This window comes from Hyaena hyaena, unplaced genomic scaffold (genome assembly GCF_003009895.1).
Source record: "Hyaena hyaena isolate Hyena2069 unplaced genomic scaffold, ASM300989v1 scaffold_168, whole genome shotgun sequence".
Classification (NCBI taxonomy): domain Eukaryota; kingdom Metazoa; phylum Chordata; class Mammalia; order Carnivora; family Hyaenidae; genus Hyaena; species Hyaena hyaena.
The window spans coordinates 2,635,471-2,652,874 of NW_024080800.1; the positions used below are offsets into that span (position 1 = coordinate 2,635,471).

General features: G+C 47.1%; 1 protein-coding gene across 1 annotated transcript in view; it reads right to left on the minus strand.

Moving 5' to 3' along the window:
- TET3 (tet methylcytosine dioxygenase 3) overlaps positions 1 to 10,121 on the minus strand; it is a 53,601-nt gene extending 43,480 nt beyond the window's left edge. The window contains exon 1 of the mRNA XM_039240111.1: positions 7,992 to 10,121. Within this exon, the coding sequence (XP_039096042.1) occupies positions 7,992 to 10,080 (2,089 nt within the window). The 5' untranslated portion in view covers positions 10,081 to 10,121. The remainder of the gene's footprint in view (positions 1 to 7,991) is intronic.
- Positions 10,122 to 17,404: the final 7,283 nt, after the last annotated feature.

Genomic DNA, 17,404 nt, shown 5'->3' on the forward strand with positions numbered 1-17,404 from the left:
CTAGCTCATTGCTTCCTAGCAATCAGAAATCCTCACAGTGGGCAGGTAGATGGTTGGGCTGTACCCTGTATTAGGTGGGCTAGATGAGGTTTTTTGTTTTTTTTTTAAACTAAAATCACAGGTCACACTGCCTGTAGGCAGCATGCCAGGCCTGCTGGTCATAGATACAAATACCTTTATAACATGGGTACACTCACTAATGACAAAAATTAAAGGGAAGGAGATCATACCTAAACCCATCTGACATCTTTGCAGAATTTAAATATAGAAGTAGAATAAGGTTGACCAGTTAACCAAAAAATACGAAGAGCACTTACCACAATGCTCAGCACTAGTCTGAATGTTCTAGAAATTCAGTCCCTGATCCTAAGGAACCTTGGATTTAACTGATGAGACTAGTGCACATATAACAACACATCATGGAAGACAAAGAAGAATTCAGTATTAAATCCTGGGTTCTTAGACCTCCCAACTTCCCAAACTATGTGCTGGTCCTTTAACCTTCCCTCTCCTCAATTTCTTTCCACCTCTCTTCCATACCTCCTTCACAGCCCCCTATTTGAGACCCTCTAAATGCTAGTATCCTCCCTTTGCACACCTCCTCTCAGTCTATACATTTAACCTGGTGAAATGATCAGAATGAAAACTTCTACTACCATTAGTTTGCTCTAGAATCTCCAAGTCACAGAACCACATGGATGCACACCTTCAGGCCACATATACCTGGATGTCTGGATGTCAAATTTCCTTCCTTCCCAGTATTTTGATTCTTGGTGAATGGCACCACCATCTACCCAGAAACTTCAGGAGTTACCTGTGACTCTTTCTTCTTCCCTACTCTTTCTTTCTTTCTCTTTTTTTTTTTTTAAACAGGTACGATTTTATTTTTTTAATGTTTATTTATTTTGAGAGAGAGGGAGAGGATGAGCAGGGGAGGGGCAGAGAGAGAGGAAGAGACTGAATCCCAAGCAGGCTCTGTGCTATCAGCTCACAGCCTGATGTGGGCCTCGAACCCACAAACTGTGAGATCACAACCTGAGCTGAAACCAAGAGTTGGGCACTCAAATGACTGAGCCACCCAGGTGCCCTTTTTCTTCCTTACTCTTATGTCCAGCTGTTAGTTCTTTTTCCTAATCTTACTCTTATCCATCCACTCCTCTTTGTCCCTCTACTCAATGTCATTCTCTGAGTTCAGGCACTGATTCTTTCTTGCCTGAACCACGCCTGAGCTTGCAAACTGGTTTTTCTGCTTTTGGTATCATCTCCTTTTCCCCTGAACACCTCCCCCCTCCCGCGCCGGCCACTCCCAATCTTTCATCCAATATACCAGTCACACCAGAACTACTTGTATTTCCCCATGTCTTCTCATCTCTACATCTTCATGTGGTTTTTCAAGTATTTTTCATCTCCATAATTTTCAGGTCCCTTTGCCTGGAACACTCCACCTTCCTCCTATTAATCCATTAAACTTCCACTTATCCTTTAAAACTCAGTCAAACATCACCTCCTCCAGGAACTTCTTTCTGATACTCTCCTACCCAAAGTCATATTCTCCACCTTTAAGCAGGGATCCAAATATTCCACTGTCTAAAAAAAATACTTAAAACACATGAAGTTCCTCTTCATCTCAAACTGAATGAGAGGCAGAGGGGCAGGGATACCTTCTCATAAAAACTATAGGGAGTAGACTTTCCATTACTTCCCATGAACAGAGGGAATTCTCTGTGCCCCGCATTCAGAACTATGGTCTATACTAAAGCTACCCGGTGGACACTGCTACCAACCACGTTTTCTGGACAACATCCTTCCTGTGCCTAGACTTTGACCATGCTCTAGGCAAAAGGAGAGGCTTTTTCTTGTATTGGCCTTTGGCTACTTCTTTAGGGCAGGATGACCAACTGGATAAAAATACAGCATTTCAATGAAGGCGACTCCTACAATCTAACTCCTAATCTGTTTTTCCTACAGTTTAATGTCTCCAGCTGCCTGTGGGATGCTACTCAGAGAAACCAGGGCAAGATTCAAAAGTTAACATAAGCCTATTTCCTTAACTATGAAAGGATGAGCAGATGATCTCGAAGGATGCTTTCCCACTAAAAAGTCATCTGAACTCATTCCTGGTCCTAAACTGGCTCTTGTAAATCTCTCCATTTCTAAGCATAGATAAAATACATAGAGGGCCTAGTTATTGCAGCTCATATCTTGTCTCTGGCAGTTGTATTATAGGATGGTTAAGGGGATCTCAAACGTGCGTCCAAAATATTAGAAATATATCAATACTCTCTTCCTCCAATAATTCAATATAGAACTTCAACCTGTCCTAAGACTCCCCAAACCTGTACATACCATACTACCTTCTGGGGGAAGGCATTTCCTTTCATATCTTCTAAATGTATTTCTTTGAAGCTTCAAGGGGTGCCTTTAATTCTAGTATTTCAAGATTTGGAGAATAGGTCCATATGAATGCCATCCATACCTTCAGAAACTCATGGTGTGTTGGTGTGTATACAAGGGAAAAACAGTGCTCTTGGTGTTTAGGTTTTTGGCTATCCAGTAAAGCCTATATTGGCAACAATTGCCTATTTGGCAAAAACCACCGTATTGAATATTAAGTTTCTTTTGCTGTGCTATAAAATCTTTTTGTGCTTTTAATCTATAAGGAACTCACCAAACTCCACACCCAAAAAACAAACAACTCAGTGAAGAAATGGGCAGAAGATATGAACAGACACTTCTCCAAAGAGGACATCCAGATGGCCAACAGACACATGAAACGATGCTCAGCATCGCTCCTCATCAGGGAAATACAAATCAAAACCACACTGAAATACTACCTCATGCCAGTCAGAGTGGCTAAAATGAGCAAATCAGAGAACTCTCGATGCTGGCGAGGATGTGGAGAAACGGGAACCCTCCTACACTGTTGGTGGGAATGTAAACTAGTGCAGCCTCTCTGGAAAACAGTGTGGAGGTTCCTCAAAAAATTAACACTAGAACTCCCCTAGGACCCAGCAATAGCACTGCTAGGAATTTACCCAAGGGATATAGGAATGCTGATGCATAGGAGCACATGTACCCCAATGTTCATAGCAGCACTCTCCACAATAGCCAAAACATGGAAAGAGCCTAAGTGTCCATCCATGGACGAATGGATCAGGAAGATGTGGTTTAGCTATACCAGGGAATACTACATGGCAATGAGAAACAATGAAATCTGGCCATGTGTAGCAACATGGATGGACCTTGAGGGTGTTATGCTGAGTGAAATAAGTCAGGCAGAGAAGGACAAATATCATATGTTTGCACGTATAGGAGGATTAGGAGGAACTTAACGGAGGACCATGGGGGAGAAGAGAGGGGGAAATGGTGGGGGAGAGGGAGAGAGACAAACCATGAGAGAATCTTGAATGCTGAGAACATACTGAGGACAGATAGGTGTGAGGGGGGAGGAGGGAGATGGACATGAGCACTGGGTGTTATATGGAAACTAATTTGACAATAAACTATTTGTAAAAAAAATCTTTTTGTGCTTTTATAAAGTTGTTTGTTGTTAGGGCATGATGGCATCTCCAAATTTCAGTGTCACTTCCCATGGAAAATTCTTCCTTATTCTGGCCTGCCATCTGCACCTCTCTACCTACCACTGTGGAGGGGATGAGTTTCTGGAATATGAGACGGTTCCCATCTGATATTAACCCCAGAGTGAGCAGCCTTTATTTCTATCCCTTGTCCTGAGCTCGAGTTCACAGAGACAATTCTGCCATATTAGCTGATGGAAGCAACTGTCCAGAAGTAAGGTCTCCAGATGGTTCTGGAAAACAAGATGGCTTTCCCGAACACGAACCCCAGCACCTCAAGAAACTGTTTCCAAGTGAATCCCTTCTTATTTGCCCCTCTTCACACCTAATACCACGATTTTACTTAGGACTCTTTTCTCAAACAATATAAGAGTCTAACTGCCTAGGTTCAAATCTCACTTTTACCATGTGTTAGATGTGGACCTGGGTAAATTACTGAATCAGAGTTTGTTTCCTTCATCGTTAAGATGGAACTACTGATAGCATCCCCCTCATATAGGTGTTATAAGGATAAAATGACTACCTGTAAAGTACTTGGCATGGTCCCTGGACTAGAGCAAGTGTTTCATAAATATTATTACTATTCCCATTATTATTATTATTATTATTATTATTATCAGTAGCTTCCTAACCAGTTTTCTGCCACAAAGTTATTATCCTTCACTAATATATCTTCCAAGATACTTCTAGGATACACTTTCAAAACACTTCTTGATCATAAAATACACATTTCATTATAGAAGGTTCAGGAAACATAGAAAGGAAAAGTCACCCACTGTCTGACCACAGAGACAACCACTATTGATGTATTTCCTTCTATTCTTTTTATTTTTCCTTTTTTTCCCCCAAATGTTTTTATTCATTTTTGAGAGAGACAGAGTGTGAGTAGGGGAGAGGCAGAGAGTGGGAGACACAAAATCTGAAGCAGGCTGCAGGCTCTGAGCTGTTAGCACAGAGCCCAATGCGGGGCCCAAACCCATGAACCATGAGATCATGACCTGAGCTGAAGTCAAACGCTCAAACGACTAAGCCACCCAGCTGCCGCCCCCTCCCCCCCCTTTTCTTATGTAGATGAGATGATCATTTATGTACTGCTTAGGTCTGTGGGTTGTTTCCGACTAAGCACTTCCCCAGAATTTAACATTTACCACCACCATGAGGTAAGTTTGGTTCTAATTCTCTGTTTAGGAGAAGACACAGATAAAACACAAATGGGGAACAATAAATGACTGGTGGTAGGACTCTCCACTCCCCTTATCTCTTGCCCACAGCCCCACCTTCCAGGCGGAGAGTCCAGCAGCTGCCTGGGGTTTCCGTGATGCTGACGCTCTCCTGCCTGCTCCTCTGCTCACCAGCTTCAAGCTGAGACTTATCCTCTCTGGTGGAACGTGGAACCCTGAGGGTTCAGGTCCATCCCTGCACTGCCGGCCTTACAGCCTGTCAGCCTGCTCTGCTGCCCCCAACAGGGGGCTTCAGTGGCCACCGTCTCCCCTCTCCCCATCGGTGATTACTACAGGTTTCAAAACCCGGCTTGGAACAAGTTTCCAAAAGAAAACAGAACCCTCCATAATGACAACCAAGCCTGGGGTTTCAGAGGGCTCTTGGCTTTTACAGTTTAGCCACATCCATATGACTACACAGGCACTTGGCCAACAGCTGTTGAATGGGTGACTGAATATCTTATTGTTTCTGTTGTTTCTTCAAGCAGACCACAGAATCCTTCAGAGAGGAGCCATGCCTCCTAATTTTTCTTCTTAACGGTAGTTAGTACAGAACTGGTAATCAATACATGACTGATGAATAAAGTAACAGCCAATACTTTTCTTCCTTCGTAATATGTATGCTTTGACTTCTTTCTCTTGCCTTACTGCACTCAACAGGATTGGTGACAGCTAACACTCTTCTAGTGTTTACTATGTGCCAGACACAGTTCTAAGTGATTTCTACATTTTAACTAATTTAAACCTTCCAACTGCCCTGGTGAGGGGATGCTATTATCTTTTCATTTTATGCATGAGGAAGTGACGGAATTAGAGTTCAAATTTAAAAATCTATTTTGATCAGGGGTGCCTGGGTGGTTCAGTCAGTTAACCATCTGACTTCAGCTCAGGTCATGATCTCATGGTTGGTGAGTTCGAGTCCCGCATCAGGTGAGTTTGAGACCCGCCTCTCTCTCTCTCTCTCTCTCTCTCTCTCTCCTCTACCCTTCATGGGAGTCTCTCTCTCTGCCCTTAGCTCACTTGTGCCCTCTCTCTCTCAAAAAAACACAAAAAAACTGATCAAACATCATATCCATATAATTGAATTCAACAATTAAAACATTTATTATTTTTGTAATGTTTTTTTCATTTATTTTTGAGAGAGAAGAAGAGAGAGAGAGTGCGAGCATGAAGAAGCTGGGAAGGGGCAGGGGGTGGGGACACAGAATCTGAAGCAGGCTCCATGCTCTGAGCTGTCAGCATAGAGCCTGATGTGGGGCTTGAACTCACCAACCATGAGATTATGATGTGAGTCATAGTCATATGCTTAACCAAATAACCCAACCAGGTGCCCCAACAATTAAAATATACATATATATATATTTAATGTTTATTTTTGAAAGAGAGAGAAAGAGAGAGATGAAAGAGAGAGAGAGACACAGAGAGGAGGAGGGGCAGAGAGCTAGAGGGAGACACAGAATCCAAAACAAGTTCCAGGCTCTGAGCTGTCAGCACCAGACATGGGGCTCGAACTCAGAATGGCAAGATCATGACCTAGGCTGAAGACAGCCCCTTAACAGAGCCACCCAGGAGCCCCTTAAAATATTTAATATATTTAATATTTAATAAGGACCAACTATGGCCTAAACATTATGTAAGGTTATGTCTTACTCTGAAGGGGAAGAAATACCTAACAATGTACTAAGTATCAGGCAGATGGGACAGACACACACCAAGGCAAAGAAAGAAAAGGACAAAGGGAAGGGCCCAATTCCTATGATCAGAATAAGCCTCACTAAAATGCTGAGAAATAAGGAGGCCCCCAAAGGCATCTCATTACTAAGATCCAAGAACGAACAGGGTTAGTCCTTGATGGGAACCATGATCCCAAAACATGCCTGTGAGCGTTTGGCAGGACCCTCTACTTCTGTTCACTCCCAGATAGAAACACGGCGGCCAACTTTTCCTTGTTCCCCAAGCTCCTTGTCTGGAGTACAGGAGTCTGGCGTAGCTAGAGTGGGCAGAACAGCCCAGCTCCTCCTTACTGACAACTAATCACATAATTGTGTGACCCCAGCTAATCACATCCCAACTAAAGACACAGTTGACCTAATACTAATTGATTTTAATAAGTAGAGAACACAGACTTTTTGTAATACTTGTTTTGTGTATCATGAGATCACAAGAATTTCAACATGCTCCTCACCACCATTAATGTGCTTTTTGAGCAATATCTGAAACACATCTTTCATAGAACACTTCATAAACAGCAAAGAGCCACAGCCTAGCATGGACCTGGGGCTTCTTGATGCATCACTGACTTCCAGGACAGAAGTCCCCAGGAGCGGTCCTCACAGCCTTGGCTGTGGTTTTACTGGAAGGCAAGGCTCAGAAATGGACCAATTCCTCAGTGCTCTTACCCATACAGCCTCGGCTACTACCTGATGCAAACTACGTCCAAACCCACAGCTCAGCTCTAGGCTTTCTGCCTGGCCAAACTCATCACCCCTCCTCCAAATAGGTTTTCTGGGGACCAGCATCACCAAGGTAGAGACCTAGGCCATCCTTTCCCCACATGCCCTCCTCCTGAGAGGCCCTTCACCCACCCACTCTCTCAATCTGGCCATTGTTATTTCTTATTTGGCTCATGACACCTTTCTTATAGGTTCCCCACCAGGCAGGCTTTCCTCCTCACCACAAGCCAGAAGAGTCTTTCAGAAGCACAAGGTGACAAGTCACTACTTGCTCTAAAACCCTCAGAAGGTATTACCTCTGAGATCAAGTCAGACTCCTGACCTCAGGTCATTATGTTGTATAAGATCTGGCCCGTGGCTGCATCTCAGGCCACCTTTGTTCATACCCACATGTACTCCTCTCCTTCTGCTCCCCCTACACCAAGAGCAGTCCAAATAAAGCCCCACCCCCTCATAGCCACCAAGCTCAGGCCTCAACACACAAGCACCGCCACCTCCCATAGGAAGGCCTCTGTGATGCCTTTGCCTCCATCTGTGCGACAAAGCACCCATGCCCACCTCCATTGACATGCCCCATCATTATCTGTTTCTTTCAGTGTCTTTCCGGCTAGCTTATGAGCTCTTTTCTAGCTTATGAGCCTCCAGCAGGATGACTGGCACACAATGTTTGCCAGACAACAGAACGAGTCCAGAAACCCAGGCCCACCAGGCTTCTTTCCCTGATACCCAGGTGGACTTACCAACACAATCGCACGTGGGGAACTCAGCCTGGGCTCTCTTTGCAGGTGTGTCCAGCAGACTCTTGGTGGGTGTGTCCAGGTACTTAAGAGGCGACTCCAGGAAGCCACTGAGGGTGGGTGTAAGTGGGTTCTCGGCCTTGGTGGGTGTGGCCTCCTGGCCTCCCTCCTCTGAATGGAAGCAGGTGGTTGAGAGCACAGTCACAGCCCCCGAAGATTCTATCTTGATTTGCTTGGGGGAACGGGTAGAAAAAGGACTCTCGGGGGCTGGGAGACATGTTGGCTGGTTCTCGGGGTCCTGAATGGGCACAGACGGGGGGCCAGGAAGCCCAAAGCTATCCCCAAATTCAGCTTCAAACTGCCGGATGAGCTCTTCCAGCTTGTCATCGGCAGGGGGAAGAGGGCCGGCGGAGCCTGGCTGCAGGGTCACCATCGGGCTAGGGGGTCTCATTTCCTGAGTAGGGGGCAGCAGGCTGTCCCCGGAGGGACTAGGTGCAAATAGCGCAAGAGAAGGTTCTGGGGGCAGGGGGACAGCAGAGCCCTGTGAAGCGGGGATAGGGGCAGGTGGATGTGCCTGCGCATCCTCAGAGGCTGGGGACCTCAGCCCTTCCAGGACGATTTGCCGCAGAGGCGGGAAGAGAGGCTGTGCTTCCCGTGGCCTGGACTTCTTGATCTGAATGGGCTTCCGAACACTGGGCTTGATCCCAGGGGTGGCTTTCTCAGTTCCCACGGGACCTCCAGCTGGTGCCAGGGGCTTCTTCTTCTTCTCCTTGGGTGGTCTATCTGGAGGCCGTGGGGCAGGTGAGCTTGGTGGGGCCCACCAGCCCGGAGCAGGAGGCTCTGAGGGAGGGGGGAAGGAGGCATCGTGGGCCTGGTCCAGGAAAAGAGTGCGCTTATGGTGAAGGTGCTGCTGCAGGGCGGTCTGGGCCTTCTGGTGGGTGTCAGGCTCTGCAGGTGCTGTGGGAGCCTCCCTCTGGAGCACGGGGGATGGGGACGGGGCTGGGGAGGAAGAGGGCACCTCCACCTTGACCTTGGGCTTGGTGGGCAGGGCCTCAGGCCGCTTGAATACTGACTGGATGTAATCACTGGCACTGCCCAACAACTGCTCCAGTTCAGCCATGGGGTCAGGGCTTGGGCGGGGCATGGGCCAAGAGCTCCGGGGAGTTGCTGGTGGGGTGTCAGTGCCCCAGGCTTCAGGAAACTCTGTTCTAGGAGTTGTCGGAGGGAAGGCAGGGCTATCAGGAGCAAAGGATGCGTGCTCTTCAGCGGGGACCACAGGCCACGAGGGGGCCCGGAGGTAGGACTGGGGAGACCGGAAAGGGGCAGGAGGGGACAAGGCCTCAGGGAGGGGGCAAGAAGCCTGGGAGGTGGAGTGGGAAGGCTGAGGGAGGGCAGAGGAGAGCTGTGTGAGGGCCTCAATGGCGATGGCCGTCTGCAGGCTGATGTTCTTTTCCTTGGCGATGCTCAGGGCGCTCTGGGACAGGGGCAGGCCCTCTGGGGGAGGTATCTGGGGGACCTCAGAGCTGAGGAGTGGCCTGGTGCTGGGTGCTGGGAGGCCAGCCTCACCAGAAGGTAGAGTCCCTGGGAGCCTGGGCCGCTCTTCCCCTCCCTCCACGACCACAGACTTGATTTTCCCCTCCAGCCACTCGAGGTAGTCAGGGCATTCCGGGCCATCGCAGTTGCAGTTGGGTGGCTTCATGCCATGCCGAGCGAGGGCCAGGGCTGTCTGTAGCGTGTCCAGATCTTCGCTGCCAGCGGAGCAGCCCTCGGGCCCTGACCGGGGTCCCCTGTTGTTGTTCCCAGCCTCGCGACTCATCTCACGGTTGAAGGTTTCATAGAGCCGGGTGCTGAGGGCCCCGTAAGAGGACACAGCTTCGGCCACAGCCGAAAAGGCCACCAGATCGTGGGCATCTTCCAGGCGAGCAGTGTGAGCTGAGCCCGGGGCAGGGTCCCAGTCGGGCTTCTGGTCTACTCGCCAAGGACCCCCAGTCCCCAGCAGACTGGGGCCGGCAGGTTCTCTAGCACCATTGACTGGCGCCCCTGAGGCGCTTAGCTGCCGTGAGTCCCCATGGTACACTGGCCCTGAGTCCATCTGACCTGGAACAGGTCCATCAACTGGGCTGAGCTCTGAGCCTGTCTGAAGAAAGAGAGAGAGAGAGAGAGAGAGAGAGAGAGAAAGAGAGAGAGAGAGAGAGAGAGAGAGAAAAGGAAAAAGATGAGCCACACTATTAGAAAAGCACTGTCCTGCTTCACAGCATTCAGACGCACACCCAAACCCTGCCTTTCTTGCACATTCTGTCTCTGATACAGCTTGAACCTGAACTCTTCTTCATCTTCAGGTCTCCTTTCCCAGCTAGCTGCGCCAACAAAAATGAAAGGTAGGTCTTTAAAAGGTCCTAATCCAGAATTCTAAATGTTGCTCAGGTCCTTTTACAGCCTAAGATCAATCATACTGACAAGGCTCCCCAGAAACCAAGTGTTTCTTAAGGAGTCCCGAAGAAGATCTTTAACTCTCAATAACCAAAGTGATACCAGGACCATGTGGATTTTGGTCTCTGTCAAGAGAAAGTTGACCAAGCACATCAACTAGCAATATGCCATAAGTGTGCAGCGTGTGTGCATGTGTGTACAGAGAGGGAGCAAACAGCTCTGATAAACAAATGCAGTCTGGACAAGGGGTCAGCCAGAGCTTTTCAGTGGGAAGGAACCCACAGTTTTTTTTTTTTTTTTTCCTCTGCTGGTTACTGTCCTCACTTAAGTCCTGGCTGAGCTCCGAGAGCTGGCGACAAGATGACATTCCCACTCCCAGCCCCAGCCAGGCCAGAGGGAAACACTGATGATTGGACACTGTGCGCGCTTAGCCCCCCTGCTGAGATGGTCATGCCAGTAACAAGCAAGTTGCTATTTGGATGAAGATCCAGGCCTCTTCCCAAGCCCAAGAACCACCACTGTACTTGATATCCAGCTAAGTACAAGGAGGGGGAGGGCATAAAAAGGAAGGAGCCAGGTGGCCCTGCCCAGCAACTTAAAACTAATACAAAGATGCAAATTCACTGTGCAGAATTCATCCCTCCAGTAAGGAAAGCTCTTCCTTACAACAGAATGCCAACAAAAAAAAATAGGAGGAATGATGGATTTGGAAAGTTCTCAGTGGATGCTACAATTAGCAGGTGAAAGCCTGATGGGGCACAGGTTATATACATGGTCTCAAAGTATCTCCTCAAAAATCACTGAGTTATAATAGTAAAGAGAAATCTGGCAGACACCACCTTAAGCAAACGATTGAAGTTATCATTACCAATATTGCAACCAACGTCATGAGATTCTTGATATGATACACTGAGAAGGTTATAACATCACTCACACAGAATTCCAGCCAAAATGTACAACCTGAATCTAATTATGAGGAAACATCAGATAAATCCAAACTGGAGGGCATGCAAGATAGCACCTGGATTATCTTCTTCAAAAATTTCAAAGGCAAGAAAGACAAACATCTCTGCAAACGTCTTTAGCTTACTGAAGACACAAGACCATGAAATGCATGCTCGTGGGTTAGATCTTGGACTGGGGAAAACAGCTTGAAGGTACACCATTGGGACATTTGATGCAGTTTGAATACAGACGTGGATAAGATCACACTGTGTCAGTCTTCTTGACTTGGATTATTTTACTCTGATTATGTAAAAGAATGTCTTTGTCCTTAGGATGTGCGCACGCGTGCACATACACACGCTGAAGTATTCAGGGTAAAGGAACAGAGTATCTCTAACCATCTCAAGTGGTTCAGAAAAGTATTATATGCATTTAAAAAATATACACACATACAGAAAATGACAAAGTGAAATGTGAACAGTTTTAGTATGTGGGAGTCCCAGGTACTTTTCTTGCAACCTTTCTATAAACAGTAAAATAAAGTGTATTAAACAGAGTGTTAAAAAGATACTAGTCCTCAGACTGTCAGAAGTGGCCATCCTGGGCTCCAAAGCAGTGATGAGAAGGTGGGATTTGGGATCACCCCCGTGGGAGGTGAGCACAGGCTCACCCCATCCTTGTCATTGCCCCAACTCTGGTCACCAAGGACTCTCATGCTTTTCCAACAGACTTTTCTGAGATTTGCACGTGCAGTTCTCATTGCCAGGAATGCCCTGCCCAGCCTCTGTGGGGCCACTCTGACTTATCCTTCAAGCACCAGCTCAATGTCACCTCCTCCCCGACCTGGTTGGCAGACATACCTATATAGCTCCTTCCCCTGGGCTCTCACGGCACCTTGTAGATGCCTCTATTTGCGCTTTTAATACACTTCTACCATTATTCAAGCAGCTGCCTCCTCCACCATATGGTAGCTCCTTCAAGACAAAGTCCAAATCATAACCACTTCTGCACCTCCTGCCCACAACTGCTGTAGTAACACCCTTACAGCCCTGGGAAAGGCTTCCCATCCCCCCACTGGCCATGGACTATGCTGCCTTTTCCTGACCATCTCTCTAAATGTGGAACTAGGAAAGAAACCTTTCCCCTAGGAATGTAGTTGATCACCCAGTGGTCCCTTCCCTCCTTCTCAGAAACCTAAACTAACATGACAGCAAAGGCTACAAAGTCTGAAGCAGCCAATTTTTGCATGCTTCTGTGTAAAAGACAGAAGGAGCATGCATAACCCAGAAGAAACATGAGGGAGTAGCATGAATTTACAAAAACAGTGTCAGGAAGACTAATGCTGTGTGAGCTGAGGCTTCCCCAAAATGGTCAAGACAACTAAAAGGATTTAAAAAGTTATTTTTGGTTTGTGAATAAGAACAAGGAAGGGCTAGGCTGGCACTTGTGCCTCTCAATTTCCTGGGAAAGAAAATGCTCTTCAGACCAAAAAAAGAAAGGGCAGAGTGGACACAAAAAGGAGGGAAAGTAAAGCCAGGATGGGTGGGAAGATTTTGAGAAACTCTAAACTCCAGTTTCTCCACCAGCGGATCCCACTAATCCATTCCTCAACACCTGCTGATCCCGGAAGAAATGCACCACCAGGAGAAGGTGCCTTCAGGCAGGCAAAGGGCAGGGATCATTCTAACTTTAGTCCACTGAGCGAGAGCTGCCCCAGTAAGATTCCTGAATGGGCAACTGAGGGAACGAACCACAAAGAGCCAGGTTCAACAAAGGCCATCAACCCATCAACATTCAATGAATTTGTTTTTGTGTCATATGGTCATTGGGCCAGGGGATGGGGAGACCCTGCCTCGCAGATCACAAACTCAAGCAAGCAAGGCAGTTTAAGGGCTGTAGGCCAAATCAGCTGCAGATCTGTTTTGTTTGGCCTATACAGTTTTTTTGTTTGTTTGTCTTGCTAACACTTAAAAAAAAAGTCCAATTTTACATGAAACCCAGATTATCTTGAAGGTCCACACTTCCACCCGGCAGATGAGCAATAGGCTCCAGGCCACCCCCACACTCACCATCTGCTTTCTTGAAACCAAGGCCAGGGGTCACAGGTTACTTATTAATTGCCTGAATTAATGATCGCTTCATTCGTTTGTGTTACTTGCCAAGCCCCTCTGGGCATCTGCACTTGCAACTTGGGCAATAGATGCTGAAGTTTCCTAGGGTCTGCCATGATCCCTTTGCAGGCCAGAGAATTAATTACAGGGCCACACAGGCTGGCTCACCACAGGCGGGATGACCATGCTCAAACTCAAGTGGTCTATCAGTTGGAGGGGGAAGGTCATTAGTGGTCTGCCGCAGGGCTCTGTCCTCAGAACTGTCCTGTTCAACATATTTATCAAGAATGATAGAGAAGGAATGCTTATTAAATAGGCTGATGTTGAAAATAAGAGGGATAGAGCCATGTTGACTGACAGGACCTGGTGTCAAAAGGTCAACAGGCTGGAAAGAAAAAAAAAATCTAACAGGGTAAACAGGGTCTTTCTTATCCTTAGGCCCCAAATCATGTATGTGAAAATCAAAGACGGCAGTAGTGCACATAACACTGTCTTTGGAATCAGGAGAGGTGAAAGACTCGCTGATGATACGCGCAATATAATGACTTGGCAACTTCAATTTTTTTTTTTTTTTAGTGCTTATTTTTGAGAGAGAGAGTGAGACAGAGCACAAGCAGGGGGTAGAGAGACAGACAGAATCTGAAGCAGGCTCCAGGCTCTTGAGCTGTCAGCACAGAGCCCAACAAAGGGCCTGAACTCATGAACTGCAAGATCATGATCTGAGCCGAGGTTGGCCACTTAACTGGCTGAGCCACCCAGGTGCCCCATGATTTGGCAGTTTCAAAAGGTCTTATAACTCAGGATTTTTTCCAACTTCTTTACTACAATCCACAGCAAGAAATACATCTTACAACATGATCCGTTATATGCTTATATACGTATATGATAAGTTGGCAAGAGAATATTTTCCCTTACTAGACACACAAATCCCTCCCTCTTTCTTTCTTGCAGGTTGCAACCATGTAAGTTGATTTTATAGTCCACTAGCAGGTTGCAAGCCATAGCTGGACACACACACAGCCATGACCTGACTGGAACAGGACCCACAGCACAGGTACTGATGGCGCCACTGTGTCCAGCCAGTCCCTGCCTGAACCAGGGTGTCCCTTGGGGCCGCCAGAGGAGGCACAGAGCAGAGCAAGCAAGGCAGTTCAAAATCATAGAGGAACAGCTCCCTTTGGGTTCTAAAGAAGATAAAACTCACTGAAGTCTTTAAACATCTGAAGTCTGTCAACAGACTGTTTTGAGTGACTTTAAGGGATGGAATTAGAAAATGGGTAAAGCTTTAGAGAAGTGAACTTGGGCTTAAAAGGAAGTTTTAAACATAAGTAAATAAATAAAAACATTAAGAAAATTAAAAAAAAAAACTTAGAGATGCTAATACACTGAATCTTGTCCCCCTAACAACCAGGAGGCAGCAAGTCCTTATCAATGGAGACTTGAAAAAGGAACATAACAGTTATCAGGTGATTACTGGCAGAGAAGCAGGACAATGGGACAATGCTGGAGGGTGGATACTAGTTGAGGCCCTTTCAAAATCTCAGTTCAGAAACGCCCCAGCTCTAAACCCCTCCAAGCTGTCTCCCTCAATCCTTGCTCTTCTCTGGGCTCCAGCAAGCACCACTTCAAGGATGTTTTTTTATTTTTTTCTTTTTTCTGAGAGAGAGAGAGAGTGTGAGAAGGGGAGAAGGGGAGGGCCAGAGAGAGTGGGAGACAAGGAATCTGAAACAGGCTCCAGGCTCTGAGCTAGCTGTCAGCACAGAGCCCGAAGCGGGGTTTGAACCCACGAACCATGAGACCATGACCTGAGCTGCCCAACCGACTGAGCCACCCAGGCGCCCCACCCCCAATGTCTGCTTTTGGTCTAGACCTCTCAGCTTACCTCTAGCTAGCTCCAATCTCTGGGACGTGTTACAAGCCCAGTGAGAGTCTACTTGTCTCAACTTGTCTCAACTTGAACTCCTCTCCCCACCTACAATAGCCCCTTTTCTAATTTCCTATTCTTGTCAGTGTGCTTATACTCGCCAATGTTCCCAACCCCAATGTGATGTTCTTCCAATGCACCTAGTCACCAGACCCAAACAATTCTAAGCAAGAACACCTCTCTGTTCTATCCCCTCTCACCCCATTCCTCTCTCCCTAATTTGATCCTTGGTGTGTGTGCACACTTTTTAATGGTCAACCTACCAGTGGCCCCTTTAAGCAACTCTATGTGCCCACACCCCAGCCACCATCTCTGTTGCTAAAGATACATCACCTTCCCTGGAGACTTCCAGCACACTGTCAGGGCCCAGCCACTAAGCTGTGAGGAAGCCCAGGCCACATGCAAAGGCTACATACAGGTGTCTGAGCTGACAGTCTGAGCAGAAGTCCCAGCCAGTAGTTGCATCACCTGCCAAATGTGTGAGTGAAGGAATCCTTCAAGGATTCGAGCCCAGGGGTCGAGTTACCTCCAGCTTTTGAACCTCCCCAGCTGAGGCCCTAAAACATCAAGGACCAGAGCCAAGCTTCCCATGCCATATCCTCCCTGACTTCTGAATCCAGAGGCTCCATGAGCATAATAAAATGACTGCTTTATGCCACTAAATTTTGGGGTGGCATAAAAACCAGACTATATTTCAGAAACATTAAGACATTTATAAGTGGGGGTGCCTGGGTGGCTCAGTCGGTTGGGTGTCCGACTTCAGCTCAGGTCATGATCTCATGGTTGTGGGTTTGGGCCCCATGACAGGCTCTGTGCTGACAGCTAGCTCAGAGCCTGGAGCCTACTTTGGATTCTGTGTCTTCTCTCTCTGACCCTCCCCTGCTCATGCCCTCTCAGAATAAATAAAACATTTAAAAATTAAAAAAAAAAAAAAAAAACATTTAGAAGTGAAAAGAGACAGACCATAAAAAAATGCCCTAAAGCATATGAGTGCCATGAAAGCAGTCTATACAGGGTGGGGGTCACTTCTATCTGAGCAGGTGGACATATGTGTCAGGAAAGGTCTCACGTTGGGGGGACCTGGCTGTCTGTCTTGGTAGAGCAAGTGACTCTTGATCCAGAGGTTGTGGGTTTTGAGCCCCATGTTGCGCATAGAGATTACATTTAAAAAAAAAAAAAAATCTCACTTCAAAGTAACCTGAGGGATAGGCAGGTATTTTGGAGAAGGGGGAGGAGAAGGAATTCCAGGAGGTGGGAGGAGCATATGAAAAGCACAGATACTGAGAAGGCCTGCAGGCCCCAGGAAAAGTTAAGCTGTAGAGCACAACCGTGTGGTGAGGACAGGTGTGTGGCTTGCAGCACAAACAAAACAGAGCTGATTTACCTTTTAGGAGGGGCAATCAAATGTCCCTGTAGAAGTCAGACTGCAGGCTACAAGGCCAGTGGCCTACATGATAGGAGACTACTGCCACCATGACAAGGGCCTGAACTAAGGCAACAGTAGGGAGAGGAGGATGAACCACGGTGATGGAAACAAATGATTAAATGTAAGGGCTAAGACAAGAAATGGAATCAAGCGCCTCCTGATCTAGTCCTCCTTTACCAGTCCCGCCCACCACAGGGTCTTACCCAGGTCCCACAATCACCATGCACGGCCACCTTCTGTGATCTCTTCCTGTGACTATGACCAAGTACACTCTAAGCTCCAGTACTCAAGCTTCTATCACACCTTCAGAACCTGGCAGAGAATCCTCAGTATATGTTCAAGAACATCTGCTGCTTCTTCCTCCCAGGAACTGGCTGCCAGCAGCCTCTTCACCTCTGCACTTTGAGAGAGAAGTTTCTGGGCAGAGCCGATGGTTGCTCCTCTACTAGGCACCTGTCAATGACGCACACACTCTACAGACAGGTCTGTGAGGCTGCCAGTGCCATCAGGAATACCTTTGCCATAGATGCCTTAGGAACCTGAACAACTGATCTTGGAACAGCTTGGCCCAACCCTGCCC